The 22,653-nt window shown below is 39.2% G+C and overlaps 1 protein-coding gene across 11 annotated transcripts in view; it reads left to right on the top strand.

The window, feature by feature from the left end:
• LOC129826629 (calcium/calmodulin-dependent protein kinase type II subunit beta-like) overlaps window positions 1-22,653 on the top strand; it is a 155,095-nt gene that overhangs the window by 46,768 nt on the left and 85,674 nt on the right. For 2 of the 11 annotated variants that reach the window (XM_055887566.1, XM_055887555.1), the window contains exon 6: window positions 18,181-18,253. The exons of the other annotated variants lie outside the window; for them this stretch is intronic. In XM_055887566.1, the coding sequence (XP_055743541.1) occupies window positions 18,181-18,253 (73 nt within the window). The remainder of the gene's footprint in view (window positions 1-18,180; window positions 18,254-22,653) is intronic. 11 annotated transcript variants of the gene reach the window in all.

Genomic DNA, 22,653 nt, shown 5'->3' with positions numbered 1-22,653 from the left:
TTAGTCACAGTGTATCCTGCTCTTAGTCACAGTGTATCCTGCTATTAGTCACAGTATATCCTGCTATTAGTCACAGTATATCCTGCTATTAGTCACAGTATATCCTGCTATTAGTCACGTTATATCCTGCTATTAGTCCCAGTATATCCTGCTATTAGTCACAGTATATCCTGCTATTAGTCCCAGTATATCCTGCTATTAGTCCCAGTATATCCTGCTATTAGTCACAGTATATCCTGTTATTAGTCCCAGTATATCCTGCTATTAGTCACAGTATATCCTGCTATTAGTCACAGTATATCCTGCTATTAGTCACGTTATATCCTGCTATTAGTCCCATTATATCCTGCTATTAGTCACAGTATATCCTGCTATTAGTCACATTATATCCTGCTATTAGTCACAGTATATCCTGCTATTAGTCCCATTATATCCTGCTATTAGTCACAGTATATCCTGCTATTAGTCACAGTATATCCTGCTATTAGTCACAGTATATCCTGCTATTAGTCACAGTATATCCTGCTATTAGTCACAGTATATCCTGCTATTAGTCCCATTATATACTGCTATTAGTCACAGTATATCCTGCTATTAGTCACATTATATCCTGCTATTAGTCACGTTATATCCTGCTATTAGTCAAGTTATATCCTGCTGTTAGTTACAGTGTATCCTGCTATTAGTCACGTTATATTCTGCTGTTAGTCCCATTATATCCTTCTATTAGTCCCAATATATCCTGCTATTATTCCCATTATATCCTGCTATTAGTCACAGTATATCCTGCTATTAGTCACAGTATATCCTGCTATTAGTCACGTTATATCCTGCTATTAGTCACAGTATATCCTGCTATTAGTCACATTATATCCTGCTATTAGTCATGTTATATCCTGCTATTAGTCACAGTATATCCTGCTATTAGTCATAGTGTATCCTGCTATTAGTCACATTATATCCTGCTATTAGTCACGTTATATCCTGTTATTAGTCACAGTATATCCTGCTATTAGTCACATTATATCCTGCTATTAGTCACGTTATATCCTGTTATTAGTCACAGTATATCCTGCTATTAGTCACGTTATATCCTGCTATTAGTCATAGTATATCCTGCTATTAGTCACATTATATCCTGCTATTAGTCACGTTATATCCTGCTATTAGTCACAGTATATCCTGCTATTAGTCCCATTATATCCTGCTATTAGTCACAGTATATCCTGCTATTAGTCACGTTATATCCTACTATTAGTCACAGTATATTCTGCTATTAGTCCCATTATATCCTGCTATTAGTCACATTATATCCTGCTATTAGTCACAGTATATCCTGCTATTAGTCCCATTATATCCTACTATTAGTCACGTTATATCCTGCTATTAGTCACGTTATATCCTGTTATTAGTCACAGTATATTCTGCTATTAGTCACAGTATATCCTGCTGTTAGTCACAGTATATCCTGCTATTAGTCACATGATATCCTGCTGTTAGTCACGTTATATCCTGCTATTAGTCACGTTATATCCTGTTATTAGTCACAGTATATTCTGCTATTAGTCACAGTATATCCTGCTGTTAGTCACAGTATATCCTGCTATTAGTCACATTATATCCTGCTGTTAGTCACGTTATATCCTGCTATTAGTCACGTTATATCCTGTTATTAGTCACAGTATATCCTGCTATTAGTCACAGTATATCCTGCTATTAGTCACAGTATATCCTGCTATTAGTCACATTATATCCTGCTGTTAGTCACAGTATATCCTGCTATTAGTCACAGTATATCCTGCTATTAGTCACAGTATATCCTGCTATTAGTCACATTATATCCTGCTATTAGTCACGTTATATCCTGCTATTAGTCACAGTATATCCTGCTATTAGTCACAGTGTATCCTGCTATTAGTCACAGTATATCCTGCTATTAGTCACGTTATATCCTGCTATTAGTCATGTTATATCCTGCTATTAGTCACGTTATATCCTGCTATTAGTCACAGTGTATCCTGTTATTAGTCACAGTATATCCTGCTATTAGTCACGTTATATCCTGCTATTAGTCACAGTGTATCCTGTTATTAGTCACAGTATATCCTGCTATTAGTCACGTTATATCCTGCTATTAGTCACAGTATATCCTGCTATTAGTCACAGTATATCCTGCTATTAGTCACGTTATATCCTGCTATTAGTCACAGTATATCCTGCTATTAGTCACAGTATATCCTGCTATTAGTCACAGTATATCCTGCTATTAGTCACAGTATATCCTGCTATTAGTCACGTTATATCCTGCTATTAGTCATGTTATATCCTGCTATTAGTCCCAGTATATCCTGCTATTAGTCACAGTATATCCTGCTGTTAGTCACATTATATCCTGCTATTAGTCACAGTATATCCTGCTGTTAGTCACATTATATCCTGCTATTAGTCATAGTGTATCCTGCTATTAGTCCCATTATATCCTGCTATTAGTCACATTATATCCTGCTATTAGTCACAGTATATCCTGCTATTAGTCCCATTATATCCTGCTATTAGTCACAGTATATCCTGCTGTTAGTCACATTATATCCTGCTATTAGTCACAGTATATCCTGCTGTTAGTCACATTATATCCTGCTATTAGTCATAGTGTATCCTGCTATTAGTCACGTTATATCCTGCTATTAGTCACGTTATATCCTACTATTAGTCACGTTATATCCTGCTATTAGTCACAGTATATCCTGCTATTAGTCACGTTATATCCTGCTATTAGTCACAGTATATCCTGCTATTAGTCACAGTATATCCTGCTATTAGTCACATTATATCCTGCTATTAGTCCCAGTATATCCTGCTATTAGTCACATTATATCCTGCTATTAGTCACAGTATATCCTGCTATTAGTCACATTATATCCTGCTATTAGTCACGTTATATCCTGCTATTAGTCAAGTTATATCCTGCTGTTAGTTACAGTGTATCCTGCTATTAGTCACGTTATATCTCGCTATTAGTCACAGTATATCCTGCTGTTAGTCACAGTATATCCTGCTATTAGTCACAGTATATCCTGCTATTAGTCACAGTGTATCCTGCTATTAGTCACATTATATCCTGCTATTAGTCACAGTATATCCTGCTATTAGTCACGTTATATCCTGCTATTAGTCACGTTATATCTCGCTATTAGTCACGTTATATCCTGCTATTAGTCACAGTATATCCTGCTATTAGTCACATTATATCCTGCTATTAGTCATGTTATATCCTGCTATTAGTCACATTATATCCTGCTATTAGTCACATTATATCCTGCTATTAGTCACGTTATATCCTGCTATTAGTCACGTTATATCCTGCTATTAGTCACATTATATCCTGCTATTAGTCACAGTATATCCTGCTATTAGTCCCAGTATATCCTGCTATTAGTCACGTTATATCCTGCTATTAGTCACATTATATCCTGCTATTAGTCACGTTATATCCTGCTATTAGTCACGTTATATCCTGCTATTAGTCACAGTATATCCTGCTGTTAGTCACAGTATATCCTGCTGTTAGTCACATTATATCCTGCTATTAGTCACGTTATATCCTGCTATTAGTCAAGTTATATCCTGCTGTTAGTTACAGTGTATCCTGCTATTAGTCACGTTATATCTCGCTATTAGTCACAGTATATCCTGCTGTTAGTCACAGTATATCCTGCTATTAGTCACAGTATATCCTGCTATTAGTCACAGTGTATCCTGCTATTAGTCACATTATATCCTGCTATTAGTCACAGTATATCCTGCTATTAGTCACGTTATATCCTGCTATTAGTCACGTTATATCTCGCTATTAGTCACGTTATATCCTGCTATTAGTCACAGTATATCCTGCTATTAGTCACATTATATCCTGCTATTAGTCACGTTATATCCTGCTATTAGTCACGTTATATCCTGCTATTAGTCACATTATATCCTGTTATTAGTCAGATTATATCCTGCTATTAGTCACGTTATATCCTGCTATTAGTCACAGTATATCCTGCTGTTAGTCACAGTATATCCTGCTGTTAGTCACAGTATATCCTGCTATTAGTCACAGTATATCCTGCTATTAGTCACAGTATATCCTGCTGTTAGTCACAGTATATCCTGCTGTTAGTCACAGTATATCCTGCTATTAGTCACAGTGTATCCTGCTATTAGTCACAGTATATCCTGCTATTAGTCACATTATATCCTGTTATTAGTCACATTATATCCTGCTATTAGTCACGTTATATCCTGCTATTAGTCACAGTATATCCTGCTGTTAGTCACAGTATATCCTGCTGTTAGTCACATTATATCCTGCTGTTAGTCACAGTATATCCTGCTATTAGTCACGTTATATCCTGCTATTAGTCACAGTATATCCTGCTGTTAGTCACAGTATATCCTGCTATTAGTCACATTATATCCTGCTATTAGTCACGTTATATCCTGTTATTAGTCACGTTATATCCTGCTGTTAGTCACAGTATATCCTGCTGTTAGTCACATTATATCCTGCTATTAGTCACAGTATATCCTGCTATTAGTCACGTTATATCCTGCTATTAGTCACGTTATATCTCGCTATTAGTCACGTTATATCCTGCTATTAGTCACAGTATATCCTGCTATTAGTCACATTATATCCTGCTATTAGTCACGTTATATCCTGCTATTAGTCACGTTATATCCTGCTATTAGTCACATTATATCCTGTTATTAGTCAGATTATATCCTGCTATTAGTCACGTTATATCCTGCTATTAGTCACAGTATATCCTGCTGTTAGTCACAGTATATCCTGCTGTTAGTCACAGTATATCCTGCTATTAGTCACAGTATATCCTGCTATTAGTCACAGTATATCCTGCTGTTAGTCACAGTATATCCTGCTGTTAGTCACAGTATATCCTGCTATTAGTCACAGTGTATCCTGCTATTAGTCACAGTATATCCTGCTATTAGTCACATTATATCCTGTTATTAGTCACATTATATCCTGCTATTAGTCACGTTATATCCTGCTATTAGTCACAGTATATCCTGCTGTTAGTCACAGTATATCCTGCTGTTAGTCACATTATATCCTGCTGTTAGTCACAGTATATCCTGCTATTAGTCACGTTATATCCTGCTATTAGTCACAGTATATCCTGCTGTTAGTCACAGTATATCCTGCTATTAGTCACATTATATCCTGCTATTAGTCACGTTATATCCTGTTATTAGTCACGTTATATCCTGCTGTTAGTCACAGTATATCCTGCTGTTAGTCACATTATATCCTGCTATTAGTCACAGTATATCCTGCTATTAGTCACGTTATATCCTGCTATTAGTCACGTTATATCCTGCTATTAGTCACAGTATATCCTGCTATTAGTCACGTTATATCCTACTATTAGTCACATTATATCCTGCTATTAGTCACAGTATATCCTGCTATTAGTCACGTTATATCCTGCTATTAGTCACAGTATATCCTGCTATTAGTCACAGTATATCCTGCTATTAGTCACATTATATCCTGCTATTAGTCACAGTATATCCTGCTATTAGTCACAGTATATCCTGCTATTAGTCACATTACATCCTGCTATTATTCACAGTATATCCTGCTATTAGTCACAGTATATCCTGCTATTAGTCACGTTATATCCTGCTATTAGTCACGTTATATCCTGCTATTAGTCACAGTATATCCTGCTGTTAGTCACAGTATATCCTGCTGTTAGTCACAGTATATCCTGCTATTAGTCACAGTATATCCTGCTATTAGTCACAGTATATCCTGCTATTAGTCACGTTATATCCTGCTATTAGTCATGTTATATCCTGCTATTAGTCCCAGTATATCCTGCTGTTAGTCACAGTATATCCTGCTATTAGTCACAGTGTATCCTGCTATTAGTCACAGTATATCCTGCTATTAGTCACGTTATATCCTGCTATTAGTCACGTTATATCCTGCTATTAGTCACAGTATATCCTGCTATTAGTCACATTATATCCTGCTATTAGTCACATTATATCCTGCTATTAGTCACAGTATATCCTGCTATTAGTCACAGTATATCCTGCTATTAGTCACGTTATATCCTGCTATTAGTCACATTATATCCTGCTATTAGTCACAGTATATCCTGCTATTAGTCCCAGTATATCCTGCTATTAGTCACGTTATATCCTGCTATTAGTCACGTTATATCCTGCTATTAGTCACAGTATATCCTGCTATTAGTCACGTTATATCCTACTATTAGTCACATTATATCCTGCTATTAGTCACAGTATATCCTGCTATTAGTCACATTATATCCTGCTATTAGTCACAGTATATCCTGCTATTAGTCACAGTATATCCTGCTATTAGTCACATTACATCCTGCTATTATTCACAGTATATCCTGCTATTAGTCACAGTATATCCTGCTATTAGTCACGTTATATCCTGCTATTAGTCACGTTATATCCTGCTATTAGTCACAGTATATCCTGCTGTTAGTCACAGTATATCCTGCTGTTAGTCACAGTATATCCTGCTATTAGTCACAGTATATCCTGCTATTAGTCACAGTATATCCTGCTATTAGTCACGTTATATCCTGCTATTAGTCATGTTATATCCTGCTATTAGTCACGTTATATCCTGCTATTAGTCACAGTGTATCCTGTTATTAGTCACAGTATATCCTGCTATTAGTCACGTTATATCCTGCTATTAGTCACAGTGTATCCTGTTATTAGTCACAGTATATCCTGCTATTAGTCACGTTATATCCTGCTATTAGTCACAGTATATCCTGCTATTAGTCACAGTATATCCTGCTATTAGTCACGTTATATCCTGCTATTAGTCACAGTATATCCTGCTATTAGTCACAGTATATCCTGCTATTAGTCACAGTATATCCTGCTATTAGTCACAGTATATCCTGCTATTAGTCACGTTATATCCTGCTATTAGTCATGTTATATCCTGCTATTAGTCCCAGTATATCCTGCTATTAGTCACAGTATATCCTGCTGTTAGTCACATTATATCCTGCTATTAGTCACAGTATATCCTGCTGTTAGTCACATTATATCCTGCTATTAGTCATAGTGTATCCTGCTATTAGTCCCATTATATCCTGCTATTAGTCACATTATATCCTGCTATTAGTCACAGTATATCCTGCTATTAGTCCCATTATATCCTGCTATTAGTCACAGTATATCCTGCTGTTAGTCACATTATATCCTGCTATTAGTCACAGTATATCCTGCTGTTAGTCACATTATATCCTGCTATTAGTCATAGTGTATCCTGCTATTAGTCACGTTATATCCTGCTATTAGTCACGTTATATCCTACTATTAGTCACGTTATATCCTGCTATTAGTCACAGTATATCCTGCTATTAGTCACGTTATATCCTGCTATTAGTCACAGTATATCCTGCTATTAGTCACAGTATATCCTGCTATTAGTCACATTATATCCTGCTATTAGTCCCAGTATATCCTGCTATTAGTCACATTATATCCTGCTATTAGTCACAGTATATCCTGCTATTAGTCACATTATATCCTGCTATTAGTCACGTTATATCCTGCTATTAGTCAAGTTATATCCTGCTGTTAGTTACAGTGTATCCTGCTATTAGTCACGTTATATCTCGCTATTAGTCACAGTATATCCTGCTGTTAGTCACAGTATATCCTGCTATTAGTCACAGTATATCCTGCTATTAGTCACAGTGTATCCTGCTATTAGTCACATTATATCCTGCTATTAGTCACAGTATATCCTGCTATTAGTCACGTTATATCCTGCTATTAGTCACGTTATATCTCGCTATTAGTCACGTTATATCCTGCTATTAGTCACAGTATATCCTGCTATTAGTCACATTATATCCTGCTATTAGTCATGTTATATCCTGCTATTAGTCACATTATATCCTGCTATTAGTCACATTATATCCTGCTATTAGTCACGTTATATCCTGCTATTAGTCACGTTATATCCTGCTATTAGTCACATTATATCCTGCTATTAGTCACAGTATATCCTGCTATTAGTCCCAGTATATCCTGCTATTAGTCACGTTATATCCTGCTATTAGTCACATTATATCCTGCTATTAGTCACGTTATATCCTGCTATTAGTCACGTTATATCCTGCTATTAGTCACAGTATATCCTGCTGTTAGTCACAGTATATCCTGCTGTTAGTCACATTATATCCTGCTATTAGTCACGTTATATCCTGCTATTAGTCAAGTTATATCCTGCTGTTAGTTACAGTGTATCCTGCTATTAGTCACGTTATATCTCGCTATTAGTCACAGTATATCCTGCTGTTAGTCACAGTATATCCTGCTATTAGTCACAGTATATCCTGCTATTAGTCACAGTGTATCCTGCTATTAGTCACATTATATCCTGCTATTAGTCACAGTATATCCTGCTATTAGTCACGTTATATCCTGCTATTAGTCACGTTATATCTCGCTATTAGTCACGTTATATCCTGCTATTAGTCACAGTATATCCTGCTATTAGTCACATTATATCCTGCTATTAGTCACGTTATATCCTGCTATTAGTCACGTTATATCCTGCTATTAGTCACATTATATCCTGTTATTAGTCAGATTATATCCTGCTATTAGTCACGTTATATCCTGCTATTAGTCACAGTATATCCTGCTGTTAGTCACAGTATATCCTGCTGTTAGTCACAGTATATCCTGCTATTAGTCACAGTATATCCTGCTATTAGTCACAGTATATCCTGCTGTTAGTCACAGTATATCCTGCTGTTAGTCACAGTATATCCTGCTATTAGTCACAGTGTATCCTGCTATTAGTCACAGTATATCCTGCTATTAGTCACATTATATCCTGTTATTAGTCACATTATATCCTGCTATTAGTCACGTTATATCCTGCTATTAGTCACAGTATATCCTGCTGTTAGTCACAGTATATCCTGCTGTTAGTCACATTATATCCTGCTGTTAGTCACAGTATATCCTGCTATTAGTCACGTTATATCCTGCTATTAGTCACAGTATATCCTGCTGTTAGTCACAGTATATCCTGCTATTAGTCACATTATATCCTGCTATTAGTCACGTTATATCCTGTTATTAGTCACGTTATATCCTGCTGTTAGTCACAGTATATCCTGCTGTTAGTCACATTATATCCTGCTATTAGTCACAGTATATCCTGCTATTAGTCACGTTATATCCTGCTATTAGTCACGTTATATCCTGCTATTAGTCACAGTATATCCTGCTATTAGTCACGTTATATCCTACTATTAGTCACATTATATCCTGCTATTAGTCACAGTATATCCTGCTATTAGTCACGTTATATCCTACTATTAGTCACATTATATCCTGCTATTAGTCACAGTATATCCTGCTATTAGTCACATTATATCCTGCTATTAGTCACAGTATATCCTGCTATTAGTCACAGTATATCCTGCTATTAGTCACATTACATCCTGCTATTATTCACAGTATATCCTGCTATTAGTCACAGTATATCCTGCTATTAGTCACGTTATATCCTGCTATTAGTCACGTTATATCCTGCTATTAGTCACAGTATATCCTGCTGTTAGTCACAGTATATCCTGCTGTTAGTCACAGTATATCCTGCTATTAGTCACAGTATATCCTGCTATTAGTCACAGTATATCCTGCTATTAGTCACGTTATATCCTGCTATTAGTCATGTTATATCCTGCTATTAGTCCCAGTATATCCTGCTGTTAGTCACAGTATATCCTGCTATTAGTCACAGTGTATCCTGCTATTAGTCACAGTATATCCTGCTATTAGTCACGTTATATCCTGCTATTAGTCACGTTATATCCTGCTATTAGTCACAGTATATCCTGCTATTAGTCACATTATATCCTGCTATTAGTCACATTATATCCTGCTATTAGTCACAGTATATCCTGCTATTAGTCACAGTATATCCTGCTATTAGTCACGTTATATCCTGCTATTAGTCACATTATATCCTGCTATTAGTCACAGTATATCCTGCTATTAGTCCCAGTATATCCTGCTATTAGTCACGTTATATCCTGCTATTAGTCACAGTATATCCTGCTGTTAGTCACAGTATATCCTGCTGTTAGTCACAGTATATCCTGCTATTAGTCACAGTATATCCTGCTATTAGTCACAGTATATCCTGCTGTTAGTCACAGTATATCCTGCTGTTAGTCACAGTATATCCTGCTATTAGTCACAGTGTATCCTGCTATTAGTCACAGTATATCCTGCTATTAGTCACATTATATCCTGTTATTAGTCACATTATATCCTGCTATTAGTCACGTTATATCCTGCTATTAGTCACAGTATATCCTGCTGTTAGTCACAGTATATCCTGCTGTTAGTCACATTATATCCTGCTGTTAGTCACAGTATATCCTGCTATTAGTCACGTTATATCCTGCTATTAGTCACAGTATATCCTGCTGTTAGTCACAGTATATCCTGCTATTAGTCACATTATATCCTGCTATTAGTCACGTTATATCCTGTTATTAGTCACGATATATCCTGCTGTTAGTCACAGTATATCCTGCTGTTAGTCACATTATATCCTGCTATTAGTCACATTATATCCTGCTATTAGTCACGTTATATCTCGCTATTAGTCACAGTATATCCTGCTGTTAGTCACAGTATATCCTGCTATTAGTCACAGTATATCCTGCTATTAGTCACAGTATATCCTGCTATTAGTCACATTATATCCTGCTATTAGTCACAGTATATCCTGCTATTAGTCACAGTATATCCTGCTATTAGTCACGTTATATCCTGCTATTAGTCATAGTGTATCCTGCTATTAGTCACAGTATATCCTGCTATTAGTCACGTTATATCCTGCTATTAGTCACAGTGTATCCTGCTATTAGTCACATTATATCCTGCTATTAGTCACGTTATATCCTGCTATTAGTCACGTTATATCCTGCTATTAGTCACAGTATATCCTGCTATTAGTCACGTTATATCCTACTATTAGTCACATTATATCCTGCTATTAGTCACAGTATATCCTGCTATTAGTCACGTTATATCCTGCTATTAGTCACAGTATATCCTGCTATTAGTCACAGTATATCCTGCTATTAGTCACATTATATCCTGCTATTAGTCACAGTATATCCTGCTATTAGTCACAGTATATCCTGCTATTAGTCACATTACATCCTGCTATTATTCACAGTATATCCTGCTATTAGTCACAGTATATCCTGCTATTAGTCACGTTATATCCTGCTATTAGTCACGTTATATCCTGCTATTAGTCACAGTATATCCTGCTGTTAGTCACAGTATATCCTGCTGTTAGTCACAGTATATCCTGCTATTAGTCACAGTATATCCTGCTATTAGTCACAGTATATCCTGCTATTAGTCACGTTATATCCTGCTATTAGTCATGTTATATCCTGCTATTAGTCCCAGTATATCCTGCTGTTAGTCACAGTATATCCTGCTATTAGTCACAGTGTATCCTGCTATTAGTCACAGTATATCCTGCTATTAGTCACGTTATATCCTGCTATTAGTCACGTTATATCCTGCTATTAGTCACAGTATATCCTGCTATTAGTCACATTATATCCTGCTATTAGTCACATTATATCCTGCTATTAGTCACAGTATATCCTGCTATTAGTCACAGTATATCCTGCTATTAGTCACGTTATATCCTGCTATTAGTCACATTATATCCTGCTATTAGTCACAGTATATCCTGCTATTAGTCCCAGTATATCCTGCTATTAGTCACGTTATATCCTGCTATTAGTCACGTTATATCCTGCTATTAGTCACAGTATATCCTGCTATTAGTCACGTTATATCCTACTATTAGTCACATTATATCCTGCTATTAGTCACAGTATATCCTGCTATTAGTCACGTTATATCCTGCTATTAGTCACAGTATATCCTGCTATTAGTCACAGTATATCCTGCTATTAGTCACATTATATCCTGCTATTAGTCACAGTATATCCTGCTATTAGTCACGTTATATCCTACTATTAGTCACATTATATCCTGCTATTAGTCACAGTATATCCTGCTATTAGTCACATTATATCCTGCTATTAGTCACAGTATATCCTGCTATTAGTCACAGTATATCCTGCTATTAGTCACATTACATCCTGCTATTATTCACAGTATATCCTGCTATTAGTCACAGTATATCCTGCTATTAGTCACGTTATATCCTGCTATTAGTCACGTTATATCCTGCTATTAGTCACAGTATATCCTGCTGTTAGTCACAGTATATCCTGCTGTTAGTCACAGTATATCCTGCTATTAGTCACAGTATATCCTGCTATTAGTCACAGTATATCCTGCTATTAGTCACGTTATATCCTGCTATTAGTCATGTTATATCCTGCTATTAGTCCCAGTATATCCTGCTGTTAGTCACAGTATATCCTGCTATTAGTCACAGTGTATCCTGCTATTAGTCACAGTATATCCTGCTATTAGTCACGTTATATCCTGCTATTAGTCACGTTATATCCTGCTATTAGTCACAGTATATCCTGCTATTAGTCACATTATATCCTGCTATTAGTCACATTATATCCTGCTATTAGTCACAGTATATCCTGCTATTAGTCACAGTATATCCTGCTATTAGTCACGTTATATCCTGCTATTAGTCACATTATATCCTGCTATTAGTCACAGTATATCCTGCTATTAGTCCCAGTATATCCTGCTATTAGTCACGTTATATCCTGCTATTAGTCACAGTATATCCTGCTGTTAGTCACAGTATATCCTGCTGTTAGTCACAGTATATCCTGCTATTAGTCACAGTATATCCTGCTATTAGTCACAGTATATCCTGCTGTTAGTCACAGTATATCCTGCTGTTAGTCACAGTATATCCTGCTATTAGTCACAGTGTATCCTGCTATTAGTCACAGTATATCCTGCTATTAGTCACATTATATCCTGTTATTAGTCACATTATATCCTGCTATTAGTCACGTTATATCCTGCTATTAGTCACAGTATATCCTGCTGTTAGTCACAGTATATCCTGCTGTTAGTCACATTATATCCTGCTGTTAGTCACAGTATATCCTGCTATTAGTCACGTTATATCCTGCTATTAGTCACAGTATATCCTGCTGTTAGTCACAGTATATCCTGCTATTAGTCACATTATATCCTGCTATTAGTCACGTTATATCCTGTTATTAGTCACGATATATCCTGCTGTTAGTCACAGTATATCCTGCTGTTAGTCACATTATATCCTGCTATTAGTCACATTATATCCTGCTATTAGTCACGTTATATCTCGCTATTAGTCACAGTATATCCTGCTGTTAGTCACAGTATATCCTGCTATTAGTCACAGTATATCCTGCTATTAGTCACAGTATATCCTGCTATTAGTCACATTATATCCTGCTATTAGTCACAGTATATCCTGCTATTAGTCACAGTATATCCTGCTATTAGTCACGTTATATCCTGCTATTAGTCATAGTGTATCCTGCTATTAGTCACAGTATATCCTGCTATTAGTCACGTTATATCCTGCTATTAGTCACAGTGTATCCTGCTATTAGTCACATTATATCCTGCTATTAGTCACGTTATATCCTGCTATTAGTCACGTTATATCCTGCTATTAGTCACAGTATATCCTGCTATTAGTCACGTTATATCCTACTATTAGTCACATTATATCCTGCTATTAGTCACAGTATATCCTGCTATTAGTCACGTTATATCCTGCTATTAGTCACAGTATATCCTGCTATTAGTCACAGTATATCCTGCTATTAGTCACATTATATCCTGCTATTAGTCACAGTATATCCTGCTATTAGTCACAGTATATCCTGCTATTAGTCACATTACATCCTGCTATTATTCACAGTATATCCTGCTATTAGTCACAGTATATCCTGCTATTAGTCACGTTATATCCTGCTATTAGTCACGTTATATCCTGCTATTAGTCACAGTATATCCTGCTGTTAGTCACAGTATATCCTGCTGTTAGTCACAGTATATCCTGCTATTAGTCACAGTATATCCTGCTATTAGTCACAGTATATCCTGCTATTAGTCACGTTATATCCTGCTATTAGTCATGTTATATCCTGCTATTAGTCCCAGTATATCCTGCTGTTAGTCACAGTATATCCTGCTATTAGTCACAGTGTATCCTGCTATTAGTCACAGTATATCCTGCTATTAGTCACGTTATATCCTGCTATTAGTCACGTTATATCCTGCTATTAGTCACAGTATATCCTGCTATTAGTCACATTATATCCTGCTATTAGTCACATTATATCCTGCTATTAGTCACAGTATATCCTGCTATTAGTCACAGTATATCCTGCTATTAGTCACGTTATATCCTGCTATTAGTCACATTATATCCTGCTATTAGTCACAGTATATCCTGCTATTAGTCCCAGTATATCCTGCTATTAGTCACGTTATATCCTGCTATTAGTCACGTTATATCCTGCTATTAGTCACAGTATATCCTGCTATTAGTCACGTTATATCCTACTATTAGTCACATTATATCCTGCTATTAGTCACAGTATATCCTGCTATTAGTCACGTTATATCCTGCTATTAGTCACAGTATATCCTGCTATTAGTCACAGTATATCCTGCTATTAGTCACATTATATCCTGCTATTAGTCACAGTATATCCTGCTATTAGTCACAGTATATCCTGCTATTAGTCACATTATATCCTGCTATTAGTCACAGTATATCCTGCTATTAGTCACAGTATATCCTGCTATTAGTCACAGTATATCCTGCTATTAGTCACAGTATATCCTGCTATTAGTCACGTTATATCCTGCTATTAGTCATGTTATATCCTGCTATTAGTCCCAGTATATCCTGCTGTTAGTCACAGTATATCCTGCTATTAGTCACAGTGTATCCTGCTATTAGTCACAGTATATCCTGCTATTAGTCACGTTATATCCTGCTATTAGTCACGTTATATCCTGCTATTAGTCACAGTATATCCTGCTATTAGTCACATTATATCCTGCTATTAGTCACATTATATCCTGCTATTAGTCACAGTATATCCTGCTATTAGTCACAGTATATCCTGCTATTAGTCACGTTATATCCTGCTATTAGTCACATTATATCCTGCTATTAGTCACAGTATATCCTGCTATTAGTCCCAGTATATCCTGCTATTAGTCACGTTATATCCTGCTATTAGTCACGTTATATCCTGCTATTAGTCACAGTATATCCTGCTATTAGTCACGTTATATCCTGCTATTAGTCACGTTATATCCTACTATTAGTCACATTATATCCTGCTATTAGTCACAGTATATCCTGCTATTAGTCACGTTATATCCTGCTATTAGTCACAGTATATCCTGCTATTAGTCACAGTATATCCTGCTATTAGTCACATTATATCCTGCTATTAGTCACAGTATATCCTGCTATTAGTCACAGTATATCCTGCTATTAGTCACATTATATCCTGCTATTAGTCACAGTATATCCTGCTATTAGTCACAGTATATCCTGCTATTAGTCACGTTATATCCTGCTATTAGTCACGTTATATCCTGCTATTAGTCACAGTATATCCTGCTGTTAGTCACAGTATATCCTGCTGTTAGTCACAGTATATCCTGCTATTAGTCACAGTATATCCTGCTATTAGTCACAGTATATCCTGCTATTAGTCACGTTATATCCTGCTATTAGTCATGTTATATCCTGCTATTAGTCCCAGTATATCCTGCTGTTAGTCACAGTATATCCTGCTGTTAGTCACAGTATATCCTGCTATTAGTCACAGTATATCCTGCTGTTAGTCACAGTATATCCTGCTATTAGTCACAGTATATCCTGCTGTTAGTCACAGTATATCCTGCTATTAGTCACAGTATATCCTGCTATTAGTCACAGTATATCCTGCTGTTAGTCACAGTATATCCTGCTATTAGTCACAGTGTATCCTGCTATTAGTCCCATTATATCCTGCTATTAGTCACAGTATATCCTGCTATTAGTCACAGTATATCCTGCTGTTAGTCACAGTATATCCTGCTGTTAGTCACAGTATATCCTGCTATTAGTCACGTTATATCCTGTTATTAGTCACAGTATATCCTGCTGTTAGTCACAGTATATCCTGCTGTTAGTCACAGTATATCCTGCTATTAGTCACAGTGTATCCTGCTATTAGTCACATTATATCCTGCTATTAGTCACATTATATCCTGCTATTAGTCACAGTATATCCTGCTATTAGTCACATTATATCCTGCTGTTTGTCCCATTATATCCTGCTATTAGTCACAGTATATCTCGCTATTAGTCACAGTATATCCTGCTGTTAGTCACAGTATATCCTGCTGTTAGTCACAGTATATCCTGCTATTAGTCACAGTGTATCCTGCTATTAGTCCCATTATATCCTGCTATTAGTCACAGTATATCCTGCTATTAGTCACAGTGTATCCTGCTATTAGTCCCATTATATCCTGCTGTTAGTCACGTTATATCCTGCTATTAGTCATGTTATATCCTGCTATTAGTCATGTTATATCCTGCTATTAGTCACAGTATATCCTGTTATTAGTCACATTATATCCTGCTGTTAGTCACAGTATATTCTGCTATTAGTCACAGTATATCCTGCTATTAGTCACATTATATCCTGCTATTAGTCACAGTATATCCTGCTGTTAGTCACAGTATATTCTGCTATTAGTCACATTATATCCTGCTGTTAGTCACAGTATATTCTGCTATTAGTCACAGTATATCCTGCTATTAGTCACATTATATCCTGTTATTAGTCACAGTATATCCTGCTATTAGTCACGTTATATCCTGTTATTAGTCACAGTATATCCTGCTATTAGTCACGTTATATCCTGTTATTAGTCACAGTATAACCAGTACATTGAACTCTTTCACTGCACATCACACACAGGGTGGAAAGCCACATTAACCTCTTTACTTCACTCACACTGCTATCCACTGGTTAGTTTAAATAACAGGTCCACATCGATCCACTGCTGTCCTCTATTTCTCTCTGTATGCCTTTCGTTCCTCTCTTCCTCGCTCGCTTCCTCACGCCTGCTTTCTCTCTTTACTCTTCTTATCTCCCTTTCACTCCTTCTCCTTCACCCTCTCAAGCTTCTCACTTTTCTCTCTCTCTCTCTCTCTCTCTCTCTCTCTCTCTCTCTCTCTCTCTCTCTCTCTCTCTCTCTCTCCCTCTCTCTCTCTCTCTCTCTCTCTCTCTCTCTCCCTCTTTCTCTCTTTCTCTCTCTCTCTCCCTCTTTCTCTCTATCTTCTCTCTCTCTCTATCCTTCTCCTGTCTCTCTCTCTTTTCTCTCTTTCTCTCTCTCTCTATCTATCCTCTTCATGTCTCTCTCTATCTTCCCTCTCTCTCTCTCCATCCTACTCCTGTCTCTCTCTCTCTCCTCTCTCTCTCTCTCTCTCTCTCTCTCTCCTCTCTCTCTCTCTCTCTCTCTCTCTCTCTCTCTCTCTCTCTCTCTCTCTCTCTCTCTCTCCCTCCCTCTCTCTCTCTCTCTCTCTCTCTCCTCTCTCTCTCTCTATCCTCCTCCTGTCTCTCTCTCTCTTTCTCTCTCTCTCTCTCTCTCTCTCTCTCTCTCTCTCTCTCTCTCTATCCTCCTCCTGTCTCTCTCTCTACTCTCTCTCTCCTCTCTCTCTGTGCCGTTGTTGGTAGTCTTGTGTCTCATCATGTTTAAAACGGTTTTGTCTCCTCACTTCTCACTGCATTTATTCACTTCCCCTCTTCCTTCCATTTCTCTCTCCATCTCCCTGTTCCTCCCATCCCTCACTCCCTCCTCCTCACTTTTCCTGTACCCTTCTGGCTCAAACATCTCTATCAACTCTTCTCCTCCTTTCTCTCCATCAATTTGGGCATTCTTTTTTCACTTCCATCTCACATCATTATGTTTACCTGTCCACTTGTCTCCTCCACCTTCTTATCTCCTCTCCTTCCACCTTGCCCTCCCTCCATCTCTCCCTCCTCTCCTCTCCTTATCTCTGTTTTGTCTTCACAGTCATTGTATCACTCAGATTCTAGACAGTGTTCATCACATTCACCAACATGACATAGTGCACAGGGACCTGAAGGTCAGTATGTCTAGAAACCAACTTCCCTCCTTTCTCTGACTGCCTCCCCCCACTCTCAACCCCTGCACCTCTGACTGCCCCCCCCACCCTCAACCTCTGCCTGCACGCCCCCTCCTCTGTCTCAGTCTGTCTATCTGTGTGTCCGTCGATCAGTTTGTCAGTTTGTCTGTTGCTCTGTCGAATTTCTGTATGTTTAAATGTTCTACACTATTATTCTATCAGAGTTTCATTTCTTCTTATTGCGATGATTCACTGACTCCCACTCCCTCCCTAAAACTTTGACCCCGCTCCAGTCCTCTCAAACCGTCATCCCAGTGCACGTGCCAAGCTTCTCAGGCTGCAGTGAGCTTTCCTCTGTCCAAGACGTGTCCCAAATGACACCTTATTCTGTATATAGTACACTACTTTTACCACAACCCTATGGGCCCTATATAGGGAATAGGGTGCCAGAATAGATGCAGACAACACGGTTTGATATCCCAGCAGGGTCCAGGTTTCCCTTGTTCACTCTGATCTCCATCGCTCCCTCAATCCCCTCCTCCTCTCATCCCTCCCCCCTGCCCCCCCCCCCCTCCTCCTCTCATCCCTCCCCCTGCCTCCTCCCCTCCTCTCATCCCTCCCCCCTGCCTCTTCCCCTCCACCTCTCATCCCCCCTGCCTCCCCCCTTCCTCCTCTCATCCCCCCTGCCTCCTCCCCTCCTCCTCTCATCCCTCCCCCTGCCTCCTCCCCTCCTCCTCTCATCCCTCCCCCTGCCTCCTCCCCTCCTCCTCTCATCCCTCCCCCCTGCCTCCTCCCCTCCTCCTCTCATCCCCCCTGCCTCCTCCCCTCCTCCTCTCATCCCTCCCCCTGCCTCCTCCCTTCCTCCTCTCATCCCTCCCCCTGCCTCCTCCCTCCTCCTCTCATCCCTCCCCCCTGCCTCCTCCCCTCCTCCTCTCATCCCTCCCTCCCGCCTCCTCCCCTCCTCCTCTCATCCCTCCCCCCTGCCTCCTCCCCTCCTCCTCTCATCCCTCCCCCTGCCTCCTCCCCTCCTCCTCTCATCCCTCCCCCCCTGCCTCCTCCCCTCCTCCTCTCATCCCTCCCCCCCTGCCTCCTCCCCTCCTCCTCTCATCCCTCCCTCCCTGCCTGCCTCCTCCCCTCCTCCTCTCATCCCTCCCCCCTGCCTCCCCCTTCCTCCTCTCATCCCTCCCCCCTGCCTCCTCCCCTCCTCCTCTCATCCCTCCCCCGCTGCCTCCTCCCCTCCTCCTCTCATCCCTCCCCCCCTGCCTCCTCCCCTCCTCCTCTCATCCCTCCCCCCTTCGTTAGAAAAATCACCTTTTTTCTAACGCATCTTGTTGAGGAATAGTTTCAAATTAAACCACACTGCCAGATTATGAGTTTTACAGTATTTTGTACAGATTTTAACACTATGGTGTTGAACGCTGAGCTGAAGTCAATGAACAGCATTCTCACATAGGTGTTCCTTTTATCCAGGTGGGAATAGGCAATGTGGAGTGTGATTGAGAGTCACTGCTACTTCCTGCATTAGGTTTTGCTTGTAAGGAGGAATTAGGAAGATATAATTATGGTCAGGTTTGCCAAATGGAGGGCGAGGGAGAGCTTTGTACTCTTCTCTGTGTGTGGATTAGAGTTGGTCTAGAGTTTTTTTTCCTCTGGTTGCACATGTAACATGCAGGTTGAAATGAGGTAAAACTGACTTAAGTTTGCCTGCATTAAAGTACCCAGCCACTAGGAGCGCCGCTTCTGGATGAGCATTTTCTTGTTTGCTTATGGCCTTAAACAGCTCGTTGAGTGCGGTCTTAGTGCCAGCATCGGTTTGTGGTGGTAAATAGACGGCCATGAAAAATATAGATTAACTCTTGGTAGATAGTGTTGTCTACAGCTTATCATGAGGTACTCTACCTCAGGCAGCAATACCTCAAGACTACATTAATATTAAACATTGTGCACCAGCTGTTATTGACACCCCTCGTCTTACCGTATGTAGCTGTTCTGTCCTGCCGATGCACTGAGAAAACAGCCAACTGTAGATTATCCGCGTCGTCCTTCAGCCACAACTTGGTGAAACATAAGATATTACAGTTTTTAATGTCGAACGGTGCTCATCCAGTTTATTCTCCAGAGATTGCACGTTGGCCAATACAGTGGATGGTAGAGGCGGGTTATCTACTCGCCAACAAATTCTCACAAGGCACCCTGATCCCCGCCCCCTGGATTTCCTTATTTTCTTCATGCGAATGATGGGGATTTGGGCCTTGTCTGAGAGCAACAGTATATCCTTTCTATCAGACCCATTAAAGAAAAAATCTTCATCCAGTTGGAGGTGAATAATCGCTGTTCTGATAAGAAGCTCTTTTCGGTCATAAGAGACTGTAGCATCAACATTATATACAAAATAAGTTACAAACAATGTGAAAAAACACACAAAGTAGAACAATTGGTTGGTTAAGGGCCTGTAAAACGGCAACCATCCACTTCGGCGCAATTCTACCACATTTCAACTTTTTACTCAGTACTTTTGTTGAAGCACCTTTGGCAGCAACTAGAGCATTGAGTCTTCTTGGGTACGACGCTACAAGCTTGGCACACCTCTATTTGGGGAGGTTCTCCCATTCTTCTCTGCAGATCCTCTCAAGCTCTGTCAGGTTGTATGGGGAACATCGCTGCACAGCTATTTTCAGGTTTCTCCAGAGATATTCGATTGGGTTTAAGTCCGGGCTCTGGCTGTCTCACTCAAGGACATTAAGAGACTTGTCCCGAAGCCACACCTGCATTGTCTTGGCTGTGAGCTTATGTTCGTTGTCCTGTTAGAAGGTGAACCTTTACCCCAGTCTGAGGTCCTGAGTGCTCTGGAGCAGGTTTTAATCAAGGATTTTTCTGTACTTTGCTTCGTTCCTCTTTCCTGCAATCCTGACTAGTCTCCCAGGCCCTGCCGCAGAAAAACATCCCCACAGCATGCTGCCACCACTATGCTTCACTGTATGGATGGTGCCAGGTTTCCTCCAGATGTGATGTTTGGCATTTAGGCTAAAGAGTCCAATCTTGGGTTCCTCAGATCAGAGAATCTTGTTTTTCATGGTCCGAGAGTCCTTTAGGTGCCTTTTGGCAAACATCAAGTGAGCTGTCATGTGCCTTTTACTGAGGAGTGGCTTCCGTCTGGCCACTCTACCATAAAGGCCTGATTGGTTGAGTGCTGCAGAGATTGTTGTCCTTCTGGAAGGTTCTCCATCTCCAGAGAGGAACTCTAGAGCTCTGTTTGAGTGACCATCAGGTTCTTGGTCACCTCCCTGACCAAGGCCCTTCTCCCCTGATTGCTCAGTTTGGCCGGGTGGCCAGCTCTAGGAAGAGTCTTGGTGGTTTCAAATTCCTTCCATTTAAGAAAGATGGAGACCACTGTGTTGTTGGGGACCTTCAATGCTGCAGACATTTGTTGGTACCTTTCCTCAGATCTCTGCCTCGACACAATTCTCTCTGATCTCTATGGACAATTCCTTCGATCTCATGGCTTGGTTTTTGCTCTGACATGCACTGTCAACTGTGGGACCTAATATAGACAGGTGTGTGCCTTTCCAAATCATGTACAATCAATTGAATTTACCGCAGGTGGACTCCTAATCAAGTTGTAGAAACATCTCAAGGATGATCAATGGAAACAGGATGCACCTGAGCTCAATTTCTTGTCTCATAGGAAAGGGTCTGAATATATACAGTACCAGTCAAAAGTTTGGACACACCCACTCATTCAAGGGTTTTTCTTTATTTTTACTATTTTCTACATTGTAGAATAATAGTGAAGACCTCAAAAACTATGAAATAACACATAGAATCATGTAGTCACCAATAAAGTGATAAACAAATCAAAATATATTTTATATTTGAGATTCTTCAAAGTAGCCTCCCTTTGCCTTGATGACAGCGTTGCACACTCTTTGCGTGTCTGGTGCCCACCGGGGCTAGTAACCTAGCCAACTAGGGGAAAAATCTGCCCTTGAGCAAGGCACTTAACCCGAATTGTTCCTGTAAGTCTCTCTGGATAAGAGCTTCTGATGAATGACTAACATGTGAATGTACATTTCCTGGACTGAAAAGTCAATATTCTATGAACTGTACATTTTGGACACAAATAATGATTTACTGCGGACACACACATCTTCTGCAAATGTCAGTGTGAGATCAATATATTGCATTCAGTATATTAAAATAAGTTTACCCAATCTGTGCACAGTCCAGACCTCATCATAATTACACCAGTCCAGACCTCATCATAACTACACCAGTTCAGACCTCATCATAACTACACCAGTCCAGACCTCATCATAACTACACCAGTCCAGACCTCATCATAACTACACCAGTCCAGACCTCATCATAACTACACCAGTCCAGACCTCATCATAACTACA

Source organism: Salvelinus fontinalis, chromosome 28 (assembly GCF_029448725.1).
Source record: "Salvelinus fontinalis isolate EN_2023a chromosome 28, ASM2944872v1, whole genome shotgun sequence".
Classification (NCBI taxonomy): domain Eukaryota; kingdom Metazoa; phylum Chordata; class Actinopteri; order Salmoniformes; family Salmonidae; genus Salvelinus; species Salvelinus fontinalis.
Note: the sequence above shows the minus strand (reverse complement) of the source record. Positions and strands in the feature narration are given on the sequence as shown.